The sequence below is a fragment of the Xylocopa sonorina genome, chromosome 5 (genome assembly GCF_050948175.1).
Source record: "Xylocopa sonorina isolate GNS202 chromosome 5, iyXylSono1_principal, whole genome shotgun sequence".
NCBI classification, from domain to species: domain Eukaryota; kingdom Metazoa; phylum Arthropoda; class Insecta; order Hymenoptera; family Apidae; genus Xylocopa; species Xylocopa sonorina.
Window position 1 is genome coordinate 4,919,394 of NC_135197.1, and position 23,741 is coordinate 4,943,134.

A 23,741-nucleotide genomic window follows, 5' to 3' on the forward strand; every position below is an offset into this window, starting at 1 on the left:
TCGATTTCATGTCCTTTGATGGATCATCAACTTAAACGTCCAATGATTAATAGGATTTTGAGAAATTCCAAACGTATACATTTATAACTGAAACACTTATCAAACTATAGTTCGTAATACTCATTAGTGTCTATAAATATTATCTACAATTACTCAAATTTTGAAAAAATCACACATGACAATTTTTCTTTCTATTAAATGTGTTTTATTTTCTATTATTTAACATAGATCAAATTAAAACAAACGTTAAAGCAGAATTTCATAGATAAGTATCATTAAAACTATAAAAGATAATTATTTTCCTGTAATAAATAAAATACAATCTTTTTAATCATGATCTCTTTATATAAAAAATTTCAAAATAGCTTTAAAATTGTATATAATTAGATAAAAAGATTCCCTAAAACGTCATAAATAAAATTCGAATTATAATGTTATGTGTGATTCCTTGAAAACAATTATGTATTTACAGATAATATTTTATACTGAATACTTTGACTTAACACATGAAAACTAAGGATGAATTAAAGTTCCAATCAAAAATATATACACTCAGAACTTCTCAAAGGGATTCGTTCGTACGATCGCTCATGTCTTTCTTTCCCTCCCACCCACTTTCTCTCTCGCTCTCTCTCTCTCTCTCTCTCTCTCTCTCTCTCTCTCTCTCTCTCTCTCTCTCGCTTTTTCATTTGAAGATGAAGGATAAGTCGATCGGTGTATCACAGGTACAAATGATGCAGAAAGAATTGGATGATCGGACCGAAAGGAGAGAAATTCCGGTTCGTGTAATTAACGTTATCGATATCGATGTATTCTAGTAGCCATAATGTAGGCAGTGTTACAAGAAAAAACGGCTTGACTGGCGAATTAAGTGGCTTTTTCAATCTCGTTGCACGTTTCTTATTTTTAAAATGATCGAATAAAACAAATTTCGGACTCCGGAGACTGTCAATGGAAGACAACTAAAAAAAAGTTTGAAATAATTTCATTAAATTAAATAATAATTATGTTTGAATGTAACGAAAAGGTGATAACATATCAAAAGCTGATTTAAAAACCTCGAAATAGTAAATGCAATTTGATTCCGAACATCACAATCATCTTACTCACAATTGACGATGAAGTAAAACGTAAATATACTGTAGTGGAGGGATGATAAATGAAGAAGAAGCTTTTTTTAAGTTTTTTGAAAAGTGTCCGGAGTCCTTTTCTATTAGCGCTCTATGGAAGAACGTCTGCACGATTACGCAGACAAAACAAAACGCTTCGAAATTTGATTAATTACACCCGCTGATTTACAGAAATATGTACAGTAAAACCTTGATACTATTTGATCGTATATAAATCTGACTTTTGATTATTGTAATACTTGATCGAACTTTCGATTATTCAAATACTAATTAGATATATCAATATAATTATCATTTTAAGTTGTCATGTATTTAATTTTTTTATACTTAAGATATATGCTATAGAAATATAAGCTTAGTATAGGTACTGTGTCAAAAACAAATCTACAGTAGCCATTATAATCAAAACGATACAACTTTTACAGACATTAAAAGCAAAACGTTACACACAAATATCTTTCAAACCAAAGAAAAAAAAGAAGGTACGAGTAAAATGAAATATTGAACAAATTAGAAACAGAACAAAAATTGTTATTACGCGGATAATAAGTTAAATAAAGATTGATTAATCGAAAAATCCATCAATTTAAGAGTATTCTGATTGGTTTGTCTAATCAAAGTTTTACTGTATCATTAAGCATACCTGTGTTTATGTATGTGTTATTCGACTTACTCTATACAAATACAAAAATTGTTACATCTTCTCACGCATTAAAATGGCTTACTCGCTTAAAAGTTTTCGCACTTATGATGTATAATCTAGCCTAAGACTTTGCGTACGATATTACGAAGCACGGCGCAAGAAAGTTCGATGAAAGAACACCGAGACGATTTACTCGACAATTATAATCACCACATTTATCGTATAGCGGACGAGTATAATTCACGTAGAGCTTCACTTATACAAGATATATGCTGGATCGACGTAAAAGTAATCATAATGTACAAAAAGAAGAACCAAGTGCCCAGTGTACAAAAATGTATTTCTTTCTGTATTTATAAGGTAGATATACGTTCTCTCGTCTCGATAAACTGCGATTACTCGTCCTCTTTCTATCAGTTTAAAACTATTATTCAAAAAATGTAAGGAACCAGAGTATATTTGATCCTTATTTACTTACTATACGTCTAAATTCACCTTGCCTTTCAGAATTAATACATTTCTTTCTTTCGTAAAACTCAATTCATAAAAAATATAAGTGAATTATATATACTATATGGTCTTTTTTCTCCATATCAAAAGAATAATACTTTTATTATAATAATATCCCTAAACTCGAACGAAAATAGCTAATCGCAGTCTATATTAAGAAATGTATTGACGTGAATCGAAATATACTTTTTTTTTTAATTTAGTACTTCAGTTTTAGAGTTTTTCTTACTTTTCCATCAAACCGATATTTAATTGAGGCCATACTCGGCTTGAGGCTTTGCTCTTAAACATTCTTGATTATTGTGCACTCTCTCTAGGAGTAAAGCTTCGAAAATGTCATCTCCAGAAAAATCATTCCCACACAGAACTTCGTAAAAAATTCATCACAGAAAGAATATTTTAGATGATTCTCAAAATAAAACAGGACAAGGACCACGAATTTGCTTACATATTCAGCACAAAATATTAAAAAAAAAAATCAAAACGAGCTCGATGCGGAATTTCAGAAACGGTCTTCGTCAAAGAAGTCCAAAATGTTTCCGATCACGAGTGATTACACAGGCACGAGCATTAAAAATTGTGCCAGTTGAAAATGAGAATGAGAACAAGAGTGGTGACGGAGAAAATTGATGTTGATCTCTCTGCTTTATCTTTGCACGGTATTAACAACATCTTTTATCGTATTTTGGAGGTCAATGAGAAGTCTTGTATTCTCTGCGACATTTCGAGTGCCAGCTGCACGAAGTTGTCGTGCCTGAAGCTCTAATTTCCCAAGAAGTTCGCGAAACTGAAATCGTGCGTGCGGTGCGATACCGCTATCCGCGAGATTGGCGCACATTCCATGTAACAGCCCTACCTTGTCTGATAGCTGGATCCAACTGGATATCGTTGAACTACTTTTTAAATTCAATATGCTGCTCTCGATTAACGTCGAAAGCTCCAGCACGATTTGCTTTGCGGTCTTTGAATCTGTAATCTGTTTACTTATGTCCTCTTCTGCGTGTTGAGACTTCGTGCAATTTGGTGTCGCGTAGATTGAAGAGCCAAAGTGTTTTGTCGATGAACACAGTGGCTTTAGTGGTTTTGCAGGAACGACCGGTTTCTCTGGTTCGGGTGGTGGCCACAGTCTAGTGTCACTTTTGCTACCAGAACTACAAATATCGATCGATGTTTTCAAATATTTATATGTTCAAGTTGTAATCAAAGTTAATCGGTTTAGTTAACATAAAGTTAAATACTGATCATATGCTTTGATACTAAACTTGAGAAATTTTCAGAAATTGGAGTTTTACTTTGGTTTCTGAGCCGCTCATCTATCAGTGATTGAAGGAACTACGATTTGGAAATTGATATATACAAAGTATTATAAAAAAAAAGAAAATAAAGATTATTGTTAAATACCTCTGACTTCGAGTTGAGGCTCCGCTGTGATCCTCGGGTGAATCTTCTGTTTGATCAAGAGTTTCTTGCTTACCACTATTTCCTCTGACACTGAGTTTTGGACTATGAGGCTGGCTATCACAAGACTCTTTATTCTCCCAAAGCTTCTTTAAACTACTGATACTTCCGGTGCTCCTGCGTTTGTCATCTTGTTGTTCTTCAGATTCTGAAGACTGTTCAGTTACAGTACTTTTTTCCTCTAACGATTTCTCCTTTTCCGCATTTTCAACTTTTCGAAGTCTAGCCTTGAAATCGATTATTTGCCCGTCAGATGTCTCTTCCTTTTGTGGATTACTCCGCTTGTCAACTCTTTTTAATTTAAAGCCGACATTCCCGCTGGAGAGTATAGACTCAGTCACTGGAGAAGATATCGACGAATCCTTGTGAGCATTATGAATTTGATGCTGTTGTTGCTCTTGATTTGATTCGTTAGTTTTTAAAGTTGATACAGCATACTCATTTTGTCTAGCATCACAAAAAAAATGTATAAAATATACATGCATGTATTATATTCTTTAAAGAAATAATTTAAAAATCTTGTTAAAAAATATTTGGAAAAAAGAAAGGTACAGGATGCGCTACATACTGCGTATATAAACATTACAATTTACCTCTGTCCAGAATCCATGTTAAAACTAGCACAAAGTTCCGATAATAACTGTGATGCTGGATCCAGAGGAGCAGACGGAGTACTACTTGTCACTCCAGTTTTTTTCGTAGTCGAGCCATGCTTCGTTTCTGCGCTCTGTTTAATTTCATTTATCAGTTTCAGTTCCAGCATTTCTTTCATTCCAGGTTTTCGTTCAAAGCTATCAGGGGGCGAATTTGTAGAAATTGGCGGCGGAGGTGGTGGAGGTGGCGGTGGTGCTTCCTCCGGTGGTGCAGCAGGCTCAATAGTTTCTATCCTAGATTTAAACCCCGTCCTCTTACTATCAGTATTTCTACACATATCTTGAGCTTCTCTGCGTCTCAGATTAACTCCAAATCTCGAACAGGCTTCTTTCACGGATGGTTCCACGTTACTAACGTCGTTTCTATCATCCTGTTGTTCGTTTTCGTCCTCCTTCGAACGCCAATCTGTACTCTTAGCTTTTCTTATGGCCAGAGGAGAATTTCTCATTTGAGAAATTTCGCTGCAAGAAATGGGAGGTGGAAGGTCAGCTTGTTCTTGCCCAGAAAAAATTTCGTCCGGTGGTGGAGGCAAATCCGCGGGAGGAGGAGGAAACTCCAAATCAGCTAATGACGGTTGAACAGATCTCGATGGACTCGCAGTACGAAAGTTAGAGTTACTTGAAACCCGGAAAGTTCTTAAACCGACACCATCAGATTGATTATTCTTTCTTACAGATACTACCCGACCACGTGGAGAATTTGGAGGTTGATAAGTATTAACAACCCCGCTCGAAGAATTACTACGAGTCATTTGGGGTTGGCTTCGTAAATTGCTTTGACGAGGAGAAAGTGATCTATGTTGTGAATTATCGATGGAAGCTTCGTGTTGTTCCATCGTGCCAGATGCTATGGAAGAAGTCACTGTCGTAGACTCTTGATTTGATGGCATTCCACTTTGACGTAAAGATTCTAGATACGCGCCGATCCTAGCACCTTTTGGCAATGTGCCATAACGATTAATAGCTCTCTTTACATTCTGTACTTCTAATGCACCCACTTGTACCAACTAAAAATTAGATTTAAGTGGCATGAATTAGCAATTCTTTTTTGAACATTTTAACTTTCAATTCTTCTAGGAAACTACCTTTTGTGGTAATTGTTCCTTTAACAGATAAAGTCTTGGCTTAATTTGCTTTTGAGAACAGGCCATGCCAGGTATAGGTTCCGGAGACGTTGAAGGTTGAGAGATAAAGGTAGGTTCCGCCGTACCCTGAGAACCCTCTCCATCCTCGTCGATTTCACAGCCTCCTGTAGCAATCGTTCCTTGAGCCATCGTCGCGAGATCTCGCGCAATACCTGAGTTCCCATTTAACAACAAACCGTACCGGTACATATTCTCTTTCTGCTTAGAGTCCTTTCGCTGAGAGCGAACAATTTCCGTAAGCTCGAATAACGAAATACAAACGGTATATTTAAAAAAAAGAAAGAAATTTGGAAAGATTAGATCATTCCTTGTATGAAATTTTCCTGGTGTTAATACTAGATTAATAAAAATAAAATAGTAAGAATATAACACAAATTGAAACTGTCAAAATGAACTCGTATTTGCAAATCACTAGAATAATTTTGTATAATCTTCATTTTTCAATTAAGTACCAAAAAAAAAAAACATAGATGCAAAAAGAATCGAGCATAAAAAGCTGAATATAGAGCTTACGGTAGGAAACTGAAGCAGTACGTGCACGTATCAGTACGCTCGATTAAAGTAGAATGAAAATACCTTCGAGAATCTTATCAATACCATTTAGATCCGTGGCATCGTCGAGAGTCATGGCGTTTGTTTCAGTATTTTGAGTATCTTGTTCTTGGTAGGCAGAGTCGCGGAACGAACTGCACGACGACAGCAAGCTGTTACCCAATCGTTGTGTTATCGTATCACCATATAATCAATATTTGTCGGTGCTTGAAATCTCGATTAGCGAGAAAAGAAGACTTAATGAAAACAAACTATATGAACAATATGAAAGATAAAAAATGGAATTATTACTTCTTATTGAAACCAATTCTCTAAAAGATTAAACAAGTATGTAATAATCGAGATTTCGTCACACTGTAAAACAAAATAATTATTATACCTTGTCCGTTTTGGTGGAGCTGGAGCCTGTTTTCCCTTTTTGTTTGTCGAACGTCTCATTTGTACGATACTACTGTTGCTCTTACTTGACAAACCACCTGTAAATGTGCTCAATTTCGTTACTGAGCTAGTAGCATCTGTAAAAAATGAAATAAGTAATGAATCAATTTGTTACCGAAGAAATACAACTTAAATGAGGAAAAATAAAATTTAATATAATTCTAAATAATTTAATAAAATGTACAAAATATTCAACATAACAATTATATTATTGTAAACTTCTTACATACATACCTGAAGAAGGTAATGGCTCAGAGACTAGAACAAGCCCATGAATATTTCCAGTACTACCAGTTTGAGACTTCTTATATGAAAGCAAGGGAATTTCTCCTCCTCCTTGCAGTTGTTTTTCGACTTCTACAATAGCAATTTTTGTACACGTTTATACAGACTATTATACATATGTTTATTTTAAAAATTTACATAAAAATTCATAGATTAAATTACCTTCTGTAATACTAGATTCTTGGAACATATTTTCAAGAGAATGATGAATCTCTTTAAAGGTAGGCCGATCGGCAGCAGACCACTGCCAACATTGGCGCATCAATTCATATACTTTCGGTGGACACCCAGGGGGACATTCCATTCTGTAACCTTTTTCTAGCATATGGTAGACATCTGTTAAATCGACACCAGGATATGGGGACATTCCATAAGTTGCTATTTCCCAAAGTAAAATGCCAAATGCCCATACATCAGACTATAAAACGCAAAATGAATAAATATGTACGCATATGTTTTAAAATAATGTGTTATGAAAGAATGATTTTATTTAACCTTTGTAGAAAATTTATTATACGCTAATCCCTCTGGAGCAGTCCATTTTATTGGGAACTTCGCTCCAGCGTGAGCTGTATACGTGTCGTCTCTCATCAATCGGGCTAAGCCGAAGTCTGCAACCTTCACCAGATGATTTTCACCCACTAAGCAGTTTCGAGCCGCTAGATCTCTGTTTCGAAAATCGCAGTGTGAATATGAGTCCATTTCTCAAGAAAAGAGTACAAAAAAACTTAAAATATTTCTTCCAACTAATTAAATATATTTTTTGTGCATTACATCCGTTAATTCTGTGTTGATAAGTTTAAAGCCAGTAGATATAGTTTAAAAAACATAGAAAAATTTTTGACTTTTATACAATATGCATTTATGTTAAAGTATTAAAAAATAATACCTGTGAATAAAATTCCTGCTTTCCAAGTAACTCATTCCACTGGCAATCTGTGTGGCCATGTGCATCAAAACAACAGCATTGATTTGATGCTTACTTTCGTTTCGTAAATAGTCTAACAGGTTCCCTTTACTCATAAACTCTGTGATGATGTAAAAAGGCGGCTCTCGAGTACATACACCTAGTAACTGAACTAGATTCCTATGTTTCATCTCCTTCATAATTGCAGCTTCTTCCAGAAAATCTTTCAAAGCCATTGTATCCTCCTATAAAATGTATATATACTTCTATGCTTTTTTAAGAAAATAATAAAAAATGATGTATATACATGGCAAGAAACAGACCTTCAATGTTTTTACAGCAACAGTCATATTGTACCTCTTCCATACAGCTTCATAGACGTCTCCATATTGTCCTCCACCTAATTTATGTCTCATAACTATATCTGTCCTATTAATTTCCCATTCATCAGGTTCTAAAACACAATAATTTCAATGAACCTCAATAACTGCAAATAATATGTTAAACTATTAATTGGAATCTTATGTATATAAAAAAATTATTTTTCAAGTTTCAATTTTTTTTACTTACCTGGACTAAGTGGGAAAACAGTAGGTTTATTGTGCTTTGGTGCAGGATAAAGTAATTGTGTGATTAGACCATCAGCAAGCATTGAATGATGATGAACTAATTCTGCCAGAGTGTTAAATTTGCTGTCAGTTGTGACAAACATCTAAAATGTTAATATTCCATAGTATTAAATTTATATCTTACAGTATATCACTTTATTGTTATCATATAAGTACATAAAAGTATACCTTTCCTTCACTATCTTCATTAATCCTATAGTGATAAACTCTACCCTCATACCGCAAAGAAATACTGCGTTGACCTGGACTGCTTTCTGATTCACGAACCAGAAAACTACCATTGATACCAGAGCTTAGAAGATACTCTGCAGCATTTCTGGATATCCTTCCATGATACCAAGAATGTTTTTCTAGAGAATTTACTGGGGTGACATAATTTGAAGGAACCCATCCTACTTGACCAGTGCTTGAATGAGCTTCACACCACTCTCCACTCTTGTTGTAACTTAAAATACGAACTTGCTCCCCTGTATTTAAATAATTGATAATGCATGATATACATTCTATTTTAGTAGATACGATTATGTAACATCTTTTTACTTATCCATTTATACAAAATAATTACCTTTTTTAAGACTGAGCTGATTTTCTCCACCTGCTTGAAAATCATATAGAGCAACAAATAGTTGAGGATCATCTTCTTCCTGTGCCAATAGATTTTCCTTACTAGTCCACCTGAAGCGCACATTTAAATTATACACGAGGCTTATATATAAGGAAATATTGAATTTAATCGGGAACATAAAATTTACCTGTTTGCGGCTTCTAAGAGACCGGCTGAAGAAACACCAGTATGTTGCTGAATATTCAATTGTTGTGAAATTGGTTGAATGCTGGACCCATTTGGAGGATCACCATCTGGTAATGCCGGAATGTGAGGTAGCGGTCTGCTTTGTAAAAGAGCTTCTGCACAACATCATAATACTGTTGTATGCATATGACTACAAATTAATGTAAGAAACTTAATTAATAAAATTTAACATTAATACTGTCATCTGCTGCATTTTGTCTTTTAAAAAAATTTATTATTCATTTTACGGTAAAATATATGTTAATATATTGTTTCGAGAAAGCAGTGCTTACTGAAAGTATTAATTTATTTTTTTTATTATTACATGCTTATACATGAACCATATATAGATTATATTCATAAGCATAATTTAATAACCATGATTTGAGTTATTAAATTATACAGATAACTACAGAAACAGGATGCACGATGCAAATAAGCTGTGGTAGAAAGAACATCTAGTGTAATATTTAAGAACTAATTTTGGGTAGTAAGTAATTTAACAGTCACGGCATCGGTATTATATTAAAATATTAACAATCAGCCATTAATGTAATTCAGAAAATTTATTGTATAAATACACGTACGTGCATGTACATGTATTAATTATATAACCCAAATTAGGGGCTTTAACTTAGTGTTTCTCGCGTGTCATTACTCGTAACATTTTGTTTTATTTCTCGTAAATTTTTATATTCGTGATCTCTGTTACAGGGCAAGTAAAATGCACGAGCGTAAGAGAGAATCTGAAGGAGAGAGGGGACGAAAGTGTGAGGGAGAGATGTGAAAAAAGGGGCGGAAGTAAGAAAGAAATAGAAGATAAAAAGCGAGAGAGTAGGAAAATAAGAGAAGGAATTACCGCTGTGCTCCGTAAATATATTGGAGCCGACAAGACGGGACTCCTTAAGATTCCTTGGCTGTTTGCGTGTCTGTCGCGCAGCAGAGCCAGCAGGAACAATTCTTTCCTTAGTCTGTTGAGCACCCATAGTTCCCGAATTGGCATGCCCTTAGATTAATCCCGGCCGCAAAACCGCCGGGGCCGTTCACTCGGCACATTCACTTTCGGCCTGACAGTCTAACTCCCGATCGCATCTCTCGCCGGCCTCTGCCGACGACGAGAACACCCGAGATTCACGAATCTCACCGCAACGCGAACCTTCTATTCACATTTTTGACCAACACTCAAGATCGACATTCTCGCCATGTTTGACAGCTTCGACGTCGACGATAGCTCGATTCGCACCGTACTGTTTACTACTTTTACTTACCACCAGAGTCGTTTCTGGGTCCTCATTGGAGAATCAATTTCTTGAACAAAGATTTCATTGGCCAACAACTTTGTTGCCCGATAACATCATCCGAACTCTAAGGTTCTTTGTTATTTGTTTCTTTTTTTCATTTTATTTCCTCGCAAATATCCACATTTATTAGAAGAAATAGCCGATATGCGAGCACAATTTATGCACAGACGTTGCTATTAAACAGAGACGTAATTACACATTATTCTCAATAAAAGTTCTCTTGCAAATTTACTACTGCATCCTGTTTTTTCAGGAGATAATTTATCTGTATACCGTGTTATCTTTTCTATTGTTAAATGAGGAATTAACGAGAAGAAGTTATTTATAAAGTTTAGTAATATTTCTCTATGATGTAGTTAAACGTACTAAACGTACTAAAACATAAGATACGGTAAAATCATCATCGTGTAATCATCAAGGATATAGATGTGCGATGGATATTTTATTTATATTAAATATATAGGATTGTACTTTGCGATATCGTGATCACATATAAAACGTATCTTAGTAACATATCTATGAGATTTAGTCAGAATGTGCCGCAGTTTTGGAACACGGCCAACGCTTGCGAGATACGTCGATGACTGAAGCGACGGCAGCGCGATATCGGAAACCCGAACTTATTACGAATAATACGAAAAATCCCGAGAATTGCCGAAGCGATTTAGTGACGTCATGCTGAAGCAGAAGAGATAAGACAGTCAAAAAAGTGAAGTTCTGTTTTCTAATATATCCGCGTCTTGTGTAGATATCTTTATTTGCTACGTGATTTTGAAAAATGTCGTACGCTTACCTGTTCAAGTACATCATCATTGGAGATACAGGTAATCAGTTAATGCCTCTGAGAAAGCGAACGTTACATGGTTCTTACATTCTCTACTACGTCGACCGTGACAGGACCCATTGTTTTCGTTTCTTTGGACGACAATATTTTCGGTTCGCAAACTTTACAACTGTTGGAGAAATCATAACGCGCACAGTTCCGTTCCAATATTTATTAGTATTACAACTTAAATATTTCTTTTGTTGTATAATTCGTGCACAGCTTCTTTTGCATAATAACGTTGTCATTCTAAAAGATGTCGCATTCGTTTATTTACCTTAAGGACAGATTTCGCCTATTAATTACTAAACATTGAAGCATTAGGAATAATAATTGCGAACCCGTTATAAATATCACTTTTACAATGTTAATGTTTTACTTTATGTTTACATTAATACTGTTCATAGCGTAAACACGATTTATCCTTGTACTTGTTTATTAATACCGTGTAAAATTTCAACAGTTAAGTACAGATGAACAATAAGTATATTTCAATGTTATATGTAATTTGATCGTGCATTTTCATTTCTAAAGAACTAATATACATACCTGTGCATTATTCGTCGACCTTTACTCTTATGGAAACATTTGTTTTTTTAATTAGGGGTTGGAAAATCTTGCCTTCTCCTTCAATTTACGGATAAGAGATTTCAACCTGTTCATGATCTAACAATAGGTGTTGAGTTTGGTGCTCGTATGATTACAATTGATGGAAAACCAATCAAGCTCCAAATTTGGGATACTGTAATTATTTATTATTTATAAAAATTTATATACTTATCAACATATTAATATTATTCATAAATACGTATAAATTAGTCTTATGATAATAACTTTAAAGAAATAATGATAAAGCAATACAATTATACTGAATTTATAGGCAGGGCAAGAAGCATTTCGTTCAATTACACGATCATATTACCGAGGTGCAGCAGGAGCTTTATTAGTATATGATATTACACGTAGAGAAACATTCAATCATTTAACAACTTGGCTAGAGGATGCAAGACAACATTCGAATTCCAATATGGTGATTATGTTAATTGGTAATAAAAGTGATCTGGATAATAGAAGGGAAGTGAGGAGAGAAGAAGGTGAGGCATTTGCAAGAGAACATGGACTCGTTTTTATGGAAACCAGTGCAAAGACAGCGATAAATGTTGAAGATGCATTTATCAATACAGCAAAAGTAATTTATGAAAAAATTCAGGAAGGTGTATTCGACATAAATAATGAGGTAACAACGAAGCTGTTACAACTTAAATATAATTATTTTTCTTCAATGTTGCTAACAAATAAATTTCAAACAATGAATGTCTAGGCAAATGGTATTAAGATTGGACCACAACATTCACCAGCGAGTCCTAGCGGTTTAGCAGGTACTGGTGGTCAAGGAAACACGCAAGGTGGTGGGTGCTGCTAGGGGCTGGGGGTTGCCTGTCCACCGCTTCATCCCTCTCCAATTTAAATTGATCTTTTCACTCCTGTTCCTCATTTTAATCTCAATCAATTTCTTTGTATATTTTTTTGCGCGTGTCGCATTACGAGGTAACAAGTGACTATTGGTGTATTTATTTAAAACAAACGTATACATACATACCGAATAGGAGTATTATAAGGGAAAATGTTATATATTGCTTAAATCATGAAACTTAATAAAGTTTTAATTTACAGATTCTGGCTGATGTAAATTTATTATTTTTACGTATTGTTTTTTATATGCTTTGTATATTTGATTCCTCTATAACAACATAGTGGTGTTAGTTTTTCAATTATATTCACAGGAAGTAGTTAAAGCTTTTAGTATATACAATTAATATTATTTTCAAATGCTCTAGAAGAAAGTAAATATTAATTAATGCAATATGATATTAGATTTTTATTTATTTACAGTTAAAAGCCATTTAATTATAATGATAATATTGAAAAATATTTTGAGGAAAAAATTGATTACATATTGGAAATTGATCAAGCGGGAGAGGATAGGCACTTCTATTTAATATTTTATATTTGTTCACATTGTATATTATATGTATTGTGCACACTAATCTTTGAAATTTCATTTAGTAATGGATCATAGTTGGTATATATGAATCGAAGTGATTTGTCAAAGATATGATTTACACTTGACTACCTAAGGCGACACCATGTATATGTATGTATCAATGTATGAAATGACGAATATATATAAATCATATAAATCAATTTTAGTGTGAGGCCTATCTAACCAACAAATATTAGTTCACTAACTATGATTGGTATTGTTAGTTTTGGTATACTTTTCGGAGTATAGTATTCTAGTTATAGCATGTAAATTAAGACACATTTTTATAAGTTTATATTTGAGTAAACTGTTGAGTATATTAATATCCACTAAATATATAAATTTTCTATTTATAGCCACAAATAGTAATACCAATCAAGCAGGTAAAAAAATACCAACATGTATTTTTTGTCTGCTTATACACATCTAAAAGTAAATAGGATACACAACGTACACTTTTCTTTTGAATCTAAGTATATTTTTAACTATATATAGTATATATGTGCAGAAGATTTTTAAGTCTAAGCTATTATTGCAAACAATATTTAAAAAAAAGGGGGAAATTTTCTTAAGATATTTTACGATGCTTTAAAGTATATAATAAACATAATCATATGTAGTTTTTCATGTCAAATGGATGTAAAAATGAAAGCACATTACCCTAATATCCATCTAATTTTTACACCCATTTAACATTATATTGTACTGAAGTATCGTTAAAATTAAAATATGTATGTCGGCTTGAAGAAACATTATTTATTAGTGACAATTATCAAACGTTGTAAATGCATGATTATCATTGTCTATCTGTAATAAAAATTTGACATTTTTTTGATTTAAATATATATATGCATATCACATATTTTATTTTATTCCAAATATGTGTCCAACAAAGTGATTTTGTATTCTGTATGGTGTTACATGAAATCAAAACTATAACAAATTATAAGCTTGAGTTTATTTTTTTTTTTTTCCTAATTTAACTACAATAATTAAAATTGTAATTAATTTGAAAATAAAATGTACACGCATGTTTCTAATATCTAATAATTTTTTAAAAAGTTTGATTATTTTTTGAGGATTATTATTTATTGTATTAATCGTATAAAAGAAGCTTGGATAAACTGGTGAGAATACCTAATAAATACAAGGACTAAGTAGAAAAATTTGAATATTTGAATATTAAAGCGATATTAAAAAATCGATCGAATAATCGATAGATATTATAGAAAGCTTTGTTCAAATATAATAATTCAAATAAATGTATATTGAATGGGTTCGATATAATTAATCGCGATACATCAAAATATAATGCTCGTTTATGAATTATACAGAGAAAAATGTTAAACAATTATGTTAAACGTTTAATTCTCCTGATTTGCTAGGGATTTTGAAGTCATTTGAAATGAATTTGGTGAGAATGTCATCGCTATGTTTTGACAGAACTTGAAAGAGAGAAGATTGGGAGCGTTATACCGGAAGGAGATAAGTAATGCACAAATAATTAAGTGATAATGATACCAGGGAGGAGAGAAAGAAGATGAGATAATAAAAAGGGTACAATTCAACGCGTCGTTAAATATAAGTACAGTATGTAAAAGATAAGGATACTTTAAAAGTGAGTTTACGCGCCAGCAAGTTTCACAAGTCAGCTACGCCATTGGAAGAGCGCTCGAAATAGCGGTTTGATACTGAATGCACGCTACATACCTACTCCTATTGCTATATTCCAAGTGATTCACTGTATTCTACCGTACGCGCGGACGGGAAGCACATATTTGTTTCGTATTTAGTACGAATTTCGATTCGTTTATCGCTAACGCTTGCATTTTTACTTAGTTCCTCCACTATTATCTTCGATGCTTATCCGTCGTATCTGATATCGTATCGCTGAATCTGTGTTGTTACGTATCGATGCAGTTTTGATATTTTTTCATTGATGCGAATCCGTTTGAATAATTGATTCGTCATTTACCGCACTTTTCAAAGACAGAGGTATTAATATTCAAAATGAGGTGTTAGTGCGCATTTATGAAGTTCCCGTTTACGATAGTCGGATCTATGCTACGTAATCTTTTGAAACAATTTGTGTATTGACAGTGCAATGAGTTTCATGCAATTACACGTTTTCTAACGAGGCAGGGAGGTTTGGATTTAATGGCATAGACTGTTGAGATAGTTTTAGGTATGTATTACGAATTTTAATGCTGAACTGCATGTTACATTTACAAAATAATCGTTCAAACGTGTTGATGCCTTTTAAATGAGCGTAAGGTTATATCTCATTTACTCGTTATCCGAGTAAAGATATTATAACGTACCTTGACATTAAAACATATATACGGACGTTTCAAACTACTAAAACTTTGCGTATACGATGAAAATCCGGTCCTTGACCTCGTTCTAACTCGCTACATCGTCTCGATGCCTTTTATAGGTTAGAAAATATGTTTATTATGGTGTACACATATTGTAGAGAGATTTTAAATTATTGACAGTTCTATTTGGGTGTAGAATTATTGAATTTTGATAATTATCATTTATTAAGAACATTGAAATGAATTTTATTTTAAAGGAACATACTATTTGGAAAGCGGTATTGTACACATAATTCTAAGAAATGTATCAACAAACAGGAAACCGCCTCTGATTATTTTCGACGCATGCACATATGTATTTTTGACGCCACTTGTAAAATACGTGTAAACTCTACGCGATTAATAAAATTGAAATAATAACTTTTAATTTAGTGCAATCCTATTCGATTATGCATAAAAGTTCGAATTATAATAATATTTATAAATACTTATATTAGTGTTTTTAATGTTGTTTAAATTCGATGCGACCTAAGCATTAGCAAATAAGAGACACATTGGGAATGAATAAATGATAAAAGTAAAAAATACAGCATAATGTTGCTATAAAGTATATGATACAATTTTTCTAATGTTTTTAGCGAAGGAAATTTTTATACCGTTCTAGCAGTTAATGAATACCGATACGTACAACCACGATAACTAACGCTGATAATTTTAAATCTAGTTTCTACTTTCTTCTGTACACTTTCAAATATAGATATCTGCGATACAAATTTCAAACCTTAGTATCCAAGAGTATAAATACGTACAATACGTACGCGTATAAGCATATTGCCCCCGAAAAAAATCTTTCGTACGTTCAGTATTGCCTTGAACCATATTTTCGTTTTTTTTTTTATCGATACGTGTTATTGAACAAGACGGTAATAGATTATTGTTTATATTAGTTCTTAATTGGGTGCTAGAATCGTATGTTGACAATGTTACGTCTATTTAATTCGGTCGTCATCTCTGTTTTCCTTGTAACAGCAATACACAGGGTCTTTGACTTGTGATGAAACGAGCTACATTCTCTCTATTCATCTAAATGCACAAGTGCAGTCAGTGAAATACTTTCTGAATGAACGTAACCGAATAGCGGCACTTTTTCTGGCACAGGCATCGTTAACAGTACCGGTGCGGTGACACCACTAGAAGGGTTAATGAACATAAAAGACCCATCATTTGGACTTCCGAGATTGAACACTTGGAATACGTATTGTATCGACGTTGAACGATTTTTTGAGCGAAACTCCCGAAATTTCACTAGCTATCACGTACTTTAAAATGTTTCCTTCTTTTCTTTTTATTATCGAGGAATTGCAACAAAGAATGCAATGCAGCTGTAGCTAGCTGTATTATTGTAGCAAGGTTGGCAGGAATACGTAGAAACAAGTTAAATTTTCATAACTTATTTTGCGGTACGTTGTAGTTTTACATATTTTCAAATATTAGAAAAGAAAATGAAAACTTCTTTACACTTTGGTTTAATCAGGCGTTTAATAAGTTAGTTTATCGATTAAGTTTATATGAATTCTGTACAATACAGAGAAGTAAATGTAAGGCATGCAACTTATAAAATAATATTTGAACGATATATCCTTGTGTAATAGATTGTTCAATGATATATTTTGTCCTTCGTGAAATGTTTTGCCAGTTATCTGTAATTTTTCAGGCGATGTGGAACAACAACGCAACAATGCCAAACGTGTTCGATTAATGATGTATCTTTAAAACGACCGACGAATCGGTGGAATGATGATTCTTCATATGGACTGATCATTAAGATTCCTATTTACACGTGCTTCAATTTCTGCTGCAGCTATTGTACACATTTATCATGACGAGTGCCGTTCCACTCACCGATAAGCAACTCCACCAGCTGGTAAACGAATTTCGTAGGAAGATTTTGCTTCGTGTAAAGTTTAAAAAAAATCATAAAATCCTTTTCAATTCTTAGAGTATCGCTATTGGGAAAGCCGTTAATCCCACAGAAACACCTGTAAAAGAGAAACACGTTCGAAGTATCCTTTTTCTCCGTCTTTTAATTAAGAGATCGCAATTTTATTAGTAGAGCACATTATTAAGCTGTACGTAACCTTATACAAAAATATAGGCGCGATAATAGGCACGTATCAAGAGAAGGGTGGAGTGGTTTTTTGGTCGTACATGCTACGGCAGCCGTTGCAAGAGAATCAGATAGTCGCGTGGAAATTTTGTCACGTTTTGCATAAGGTACTACGAGAAGGTCACGCGAAAGTGATCCCCGATTCTCAACGGTATCGCGGGAAATTGGAAGACCTAGGGAAATTATGGCAACACTTGAGGGAAGGATACGGCCCATTGATTCAATTGTACATAAGACTACTGATCACCAAGTTAGATTTTCACAAGCGAAACCCACGTATACCCGGAACGCTTCAACTAACGCCGGAGGAATTGCATTCGATGGGAGAGAACGACAACAATTTTTAGTAAGTTCCTATTTTCCTGCGAACATTTTTAATTCATGACTTGTATCTATGTTTCTATCCTGTACTATTTTTTTTCCCTCTAGTTTCCAAATGTCGGTCGAAATGTTCGATTACATGGACGATATTTTGAATTTGCAACGTGCAGGTAGGTACGGAGGACATACTTGTCTGTCACCACGCTTTCTTAAGTACTTGACTTTCCGATTTCGTTTCGATTGACGAGAAATAAATCACACCCCGCTTATATCTTTGTTACTAACAAATGCTTTTGCACGAATACCAGCCTTCGATGTATTTCGTTTTTGTTTTAATTTAGCCAACCTTGGTCAGTCGTGTTATAGTAGTTTGGTGCGGTAAACCATCGCGGTAACAATTTAGGTTCCTTCATATTTTGACGTAATTAATCTACTAGAATCTCGATTATCCAGATCGAACCGAACCGAGGCAGACCGGTTAAATCGAGATCTGCATGCTGAATAAATGAACGGGGGCGTCATTGACGGATGAACAGAACAATTTACACGACGGTAATATCTCTTTATTCCGTGAGTTTTCGACAAAAAGACATTTGCTACCAACAGATTCGTAGCGTCTGATTAGATGCAAGCATTGCACGAATTGAAAGAAAAAAGAAAGAAAGAGAAAAGTTAAAAGATAGAACGCGATACGTTGCGGTGCTCGAATAAGCAAATACGATTAAATCGATCGTTACAGGTACATTTGCTCGATCGTATGTAGCGTATCGTGGACACATAGCGTATCGCTTTTAAATAACCACTTCCCGATTGAAGCCTGTCTCGAAATTCTGTTAGGTCGACGATATTACAGATTTGCGTTGGGTATTAATTGAATGAATGAAACATTTCAGTTACCACTTCCTTGAAGAACACACCATCGAACTCGATGACTGTCAGTGGACAGTGTCGGCTGGCTCCGCTAATCCCCTGTGTTCTAGATGCGTCGCAGTTGTACGATTATTGTGTAAAAATTTTATTTAAACTTCATGATTCTCTGCCCGCGGACACCCTAACCGGCCACCGGGACAGATTTTCGAAACAGTTCCAAGAGTTAAAGAAATTTTACATTACCGTTAAGCAGAGACAGTATTTTAAGCAACTTATAACGATACCTTCGTTACCTGAGGTGAGCTTTGCAGTTTTCAACTTCTAAGATAGGTGTTATCACAGTGATGCCACTGCAATCCAAAGGGTTCGTTCGAATAGTACTTTTGTAAAATATATATTACTGTACGTTGTAGAATCCACCAAACTTTTTAAAACAATCCGAATTAGGGACTTACGTTACACCGAGAGTAGTATTACCGCCAGAAGCGTCATTGGATTCTGAGACTGTGGTTGAAAGTCTCATCGATACTTCTGATACAAATTCGTTACCAGGCGATCAATTAGATTCTACGCGAAATGGTTCTATTTCACCCGACGCGAGAGCAGAGAGGTACACTTAGAAATTGCAATCATTAATCCGAATGCGAAAAGTTATACGATACGATTGTTCATTGTTTTAGAGAAAGTCTCATCGATCATTTACGACAAGAGAACAATCGTCAAAGACAAGAATTGCATCGTATATTGACGGAGCATCAACGGATCGTGGGGGATTTTAAATCTGAAGTCATACAGCTAGAATCGGATTTACGTATTAAAGTAAAGCCTGTTTCATATTTCTGTTAATATGTTTATCGGGTATTTGACATTTTAATGCACACGCTTTTTCATTATTCAGTGCACTGAAATCGAACAAGAGAAACAAGTTAATAAGGACCTCGTCAAGCAGAAAGGAGATATGATGGCGAAAGTTCATGAAAGCGAAGGTTTGAACGTGTTGATTTCAATCGCGTTATATAAAATATTGTGGAAAACATTTGTGATTTTAATTTGTTTGTCTGTTTTTTTAGAAAAGTACAAAACTTTACAGGAGAAATTTCAAAAGTTAAAAGATGCCTATTCGAAGTTCAGAGAAGAACATATCAATTTAATTAGAAAGGTAGAATTGTTATAAATGTTTAAAAGATGAAAAGAAATATTAAATATTGAGTCCATTTCTACTTTTACGCGATAGAAAGCTGCAGTAGATAAGCAGTTAGGAGTGTTGAAAATGGCCCAAGAACAATCCGAACGGCGTACAGTCGAAGCAGAACGGCGTCTTGAAGAATTGATACAAGGCCAAGCTATTACAGAGCAAGAGGCGCGAAAAGCTGTCGAAGCTCAACACGATTTAGATGATGTGAAACAACAGCTGAATGATGCTAAAGCTGAAAACCTGGTTAATATTTCTCGTTTTATTCGCTTTAAGTTCACGTTGACTTTTATTCCGTTCCGATGAATATTCAATATTTTAGGCGTTGATTGCCAAAAATGATTTTATAACTTCTGAAAAAACGGCTTTGGAGGGAGATCTACACGATTTATTAGCACAGAAAGAAGAGTTAGATTTAAAGATCGAAAAATTAGAAGTTGAAGCTGAACGATGCCGCAACGAAATGAATACATATGCTGACACTATGTTGCACGAGTTGATGTGTAAGCATTTCAATTTGTTTAGTAACAAGAAATACTTCTCATTAGTCGTTAGAAATAAACTTGAACTTTATGTTTTAGTAAATTGCATTTCCGAAGCAGAAAATATTATGCAATATTCATTAAATGCTATTGATAATCCAGCAATGTCTGATTTAACTTGCACTCCACAATACCTAGAAAAATTAGAGGAATCAACATTAAAAACATTAGATACTCTAGACGCATCGTACACTGGCTATGTATGTGATACAACGAATGGGAAAGTGCTTATTACAAGTGCAATACATGTTGCGTACGTTTTGGGGCTTTATATGATTCATGCAAGGTCTACGTCAAACACTTCTATTGATATCGCGTTGGGTGATAGTAAGCTACAAATAATACTAAAATTCTTAAAGAGTTATTGAAAATAATGTACTGTTTTGACTTATTATTGCATCATAGAATTGACTGATGAGTGCAAGCAGCTAGGACTACAATCATTAACAATGTTCAATCATATAAGAGAAAAATCACCTGTTACCGTGGGCCAAATCAACGAAGTAAAGCAGCAGTTTAAAAAAGTATGCGAGCTTGCCGCCACATTATCCAATACGCAAGGCAATGTTGAAGTTATCGGAAGTTTGGTAGAAGCAGAATTATTGAGTATGGATAAAGCAATAGAAGAAGCTGCGGGTAGAATACAGGTAACTACTCCGACAACACAACTTTGTTACAGTAAGAGCACTGTGATGTTACTTGTGCAGCGTGACATTACTTTCATAGTCATCTACGTCCGCACTCGTCGATGGTTGTGATGATACGCGGTAACAGCACGTTCTGAGACACCCATGCAGCATCCATAGTATCACTAGCGTATCACGCGTGTTATATGATATTTGTTAACAGGGAAACTGAGTTTCCGTACAAATTAAAACGTATTTTTTTTTTACATCGTTATAAAAATGATATATAATATGATGATATACAGTAGAGGTTTAAAAGCTCTTTTTCTATTAAAATTGCATAATATGTAGTAAATATATACTGTCAGCTGGCGCAAGTGACATCACAGTGCTCCTGCTGTAACAAAGTTGTGTTGTCGGGATGTATATTTCAATAGTTTTATTGTAATTTTTTGAATATTTCCCGCTTTAGAGGTAAGAGAAAGAAAGATGTATAAGAAAGCTGTAAGAATGAGTGAGACAGATGATACCGACTCTACTATAGAACCCGTGGCGCCATCTCTGTGAAAAGTGCTCAAACTGGTCGCACGTAATTATCGACAGCGAAGTAAACTACTGAAGAACTACTGGCGCCATCTCTGTGTAAAATAATGAAACTAATTTCCGACTATTTTCAACGCTTCTCCGAGAGATGGAGCTAGTTCTGCAGTAGTTTACTTCGCTGTCGATAACGCTGTGCGACTAGTTTGAGCACTTTTCACAGAGATGGGGACAGGGGTTCCGGAGTAGTGTCGGTATCATCTGTCTCACTCTTTCTTGTAGCTTTTTTATATATCTTTCTCTCTCTTACCTCTAAAGCGGGAAATATATGAAAAATTGCAATAAAACTGGTGAGATATACAATAAATTACAATAAAACTACTGAAATATACAATAAATTATAATAAAACTGCTTACAATAAAATTATTATTATAATAAAACACCGTGATACGCTGGTGCTTTTCAAAGTGTTCTGTCATTTGCTGTATTGTCTGGGTACCTTCTATATTTTATTGTAGTAATTGTGTAGTAATATGTATATATGTAAACATATGTGCTCTATTTTTATCTGTTAATCTACGTGATGTTAATACATTAGGACATGTTGGAAAAATCTCGTGCAGCGGATTCCGGATTAAAATTAGAAGTAAATGGCAAGATTCTAGACTCCTGCACAGAGTTAATGAAGTGCATAAGAAAGTTAGTTAAAAAGTCAAGAGTATTGCAGGCAGAAATTATAGATCAAGGAAAGGTAAACAGTTGTTATTATTACATATATATTTAATACTTTATAAGATACGAAAATATATTTTAAATACATTAGGGCACTGCCTCAGCAACGGAGTTTTATAAACGTAATCATCAATGGTCCGAAGGACTTATATCAGCAGCGAAAGCAGTAGCTATGGGTGCTAATCTTTTATTGTAAGTACCAATGGTATTCTTTAACTTATTGTTTATCTACAAATTTTTTTTACATTCGTAGGGAAGCCGCGGATAAAGTTGTGTCCGGGAACGGTAAATTTGAACAGTTAGTGGTCGCATCTCAAGGAATTGCTGCGTCTACAGCGCAATTAGTGGTTGCAAGCAGAGTGAAAGCTAGTAGACACAGCAATAATTTAGCTGCACTTTCTGAGGCATCGAGGGACGTAACGCAGGCAACGGGAAGCGTTGTTGCGACAGCTAAAAACTGCAGTCAACTTGTTGAAGAAAATGGTGATATTACTTATCGAAATTTCTCCTGATGCTTCCGAATTATAAAAAAAATTAATAACTGTAATATCTTACAGATGATTTCGACGTATCTGCACTAAGTCTACATCAAGCCAAACGATTAGAAATGGAAGCGCAGGTACGCGTGTTGGAATTAGAACAGGCTTTGGAGACTGAAAGATTACGCTTAGCTGCTTTACGTCGCTATCATTATCAACTTGAAGCCGAAAAAGATTGATCAGTACGTACAATTATAATACATATTATTACAAATCATTATTTTCGTTTCAAATAGCTTAACTTCAATGATCGATTTCAGATTCTTACTAACGTTTATGTGAGATTCACGTTAACGGAATATCTTTCTTATCGGCATTAAACAGTATTGAATGAAAACTTTACAAATCACAAATAAATAATTAAATCTCATAAAATAATATATTGCAGAAAAGGAGATCTACTTGGGTTGTTTAAATCGAATTATTGTAACATTTGCATGTTTAATGTTTAATAAATACAATTTTATTTCTTTTTAATGACAACCGAAGATACTTGAACAAGAATCAAATTATTTTACTATTCCCTTTGTATCGAGTACATATGTAGAAACGTCATAATAGTAAGAACTGTTAATGTAAGTAGAA

The 23,741-nt window shown here is 34.2% G+C and overlaps 3 protein-coding genes and 1 long non-coding RNA gene across 12 annotated transcripts; 2 read left to right on the forward strand and 2 right to left on the reverse strand.

Moving 5' to 3' along the window:
- Nucleotides 1-1,595: 1,595 nt before the first annotated feature.
- Nucleotides 1,596-10,405, reverse strand: Abl (tyrosine-protein kinase Abl). 7 transcript variants are annotated; one of them, XR_013101887.1, is made up of 17 exons: nt 10,000-10,405; nt 9,103-9,256; nt 8,916-9,025; nt 8,519-8,817; nt 8,292-8,433; nt 8,045-8,175; nt 7,704-7,966; nt 7,310-7,481; nt 6,977-7,232; nt 6,764-6,886; nt 6,471-6,606; nt 6,116-6,243; nt 5,480-5,691; nt 4,335-5,401; nt 3,685-4,188; nt 3,546-3,615; nt 3,297-3,434 (listed from the first exon to the last, which is right to left on the reverse strand). XR_013101887.1 is itself a non-coding variant. In XM_076896026.1 (16 exons), exons 1-16 carry the CDS (start codon nt 10,124-10,126, stop codon nt 2,930-2,932), a joined length of 4,326 nt encoding a protein of 1,441 aa, XP_076752141.1. In that variant the 5' UTR covers nt 10,127-10,405; the 3' UTR covers nt 1,596-2,929. The 7 variants fall into 7 exon arrangements, 5 of the variants coding, with proteins under 5 accessions (XP_076752141.1, XP_076752142.1, XP_076752144.1 ...); XR_013101886.1 differs by having other exon boundaries at nt 3,298-3,432; nt 3,543-3,615; XM_076896026.1 differs by lacking the exon at nt 3,546-3,615 and having other exon boundaries at nt 1,596-3,434; nt 9,103-9,253.
- A 692-nt stretch (nt 10,406-11,097) lies between these two features.
- On the forward strand, nt 11,098-12,940 carry Rab2 (RAS oncogene family member Rab2). The gene is made up of 4 exons (XM_076895017.1): nt 11,098-11,265; nt 11,869-12,008; nt 12,145-12,501; nt 12,586-12,940. The coding sequence occupies exons 1-4, from the start codon at nt 11,220-11,222 to the stop codon at nt 12,685-12,687; spliced, it is 645 nt and encodes a 214-aa protein (XP_076751132.1). The 5' UTR covers nt 11,098-11,219; the 3' UTR covers nt 12,688-12,940.
- LOC143423586 (uncharacterized) lies at nt 12,908-15,146 on the reverse strand. Its single transcript, XR_013101839.1, has 2 exons — nt 15,019-15,146; nt 12,908-13,098 (listed from the first exon to the last, which is right to left on the reverse strand). It is a non-coding gene; the product is annotated as an uncharacterized LOC143423586 (long non-coding RNA).
- A 207-nt stretch (nt 15,147-15,353) lies between these two features.
- Nucleotides 15,354-23,633, forward strand: Hip1 (Huntingtin interacting protein 1). 3 transcript variants are annotated; one of them, XM_076894962.1, is made up of 19 exons: nt 15,354-15,493; nt 17,341-17,550; nt 17,626-17,689; nt 17,782-18,139; nt 18,223-18,284; nt 19,008-19,282; nt 19,398-19,594; nt 19,665-19,803; nt 19,883-19,970; nt 20,055-20,143; nt 20,219-20,422; nt 20,499-20,679; nt 20,758-21,045; nt 21,124-21,365; nt 22,484-22,636; nt 22,709-22,809; nt 22,871-23,100; nt 23,175-23,338; nt 23,417-23,633. In XM_076894962.1, exons 2-18 carry the CDS (start codon nt 17,506-17,508, stop codon nt 23,333-23,335), a joined length of 2,877 nt encoding a protein of 958 aa, XP_076751077.1. In that variant the 5' UTR covers nt 15,354-15,493; nt 17,341-17,505; the 3' UTR covers nt 23,336-23,338; nt 23,417-23,633. The 3 variants fall into 3 exon arrangements, with proteins under 3 accessions (XP_076751077.1, XP_076751078.1, XP_076751079.1); XM_076894963.1 differs by having other exon boundaries at nt 17,488-17,550; XM_076894964.1 differs by lacking the exons at nt 15,354-15,493; nt 17,341-17,550; nt 17,626-17,689; nt 17,782-18,139; nt 18,223-18,284 and adding an exon at nt 18,599-18,666.
- The last annotated feature ends 108 nt before the right edge of the window (nt 23,634-23,741 follow it).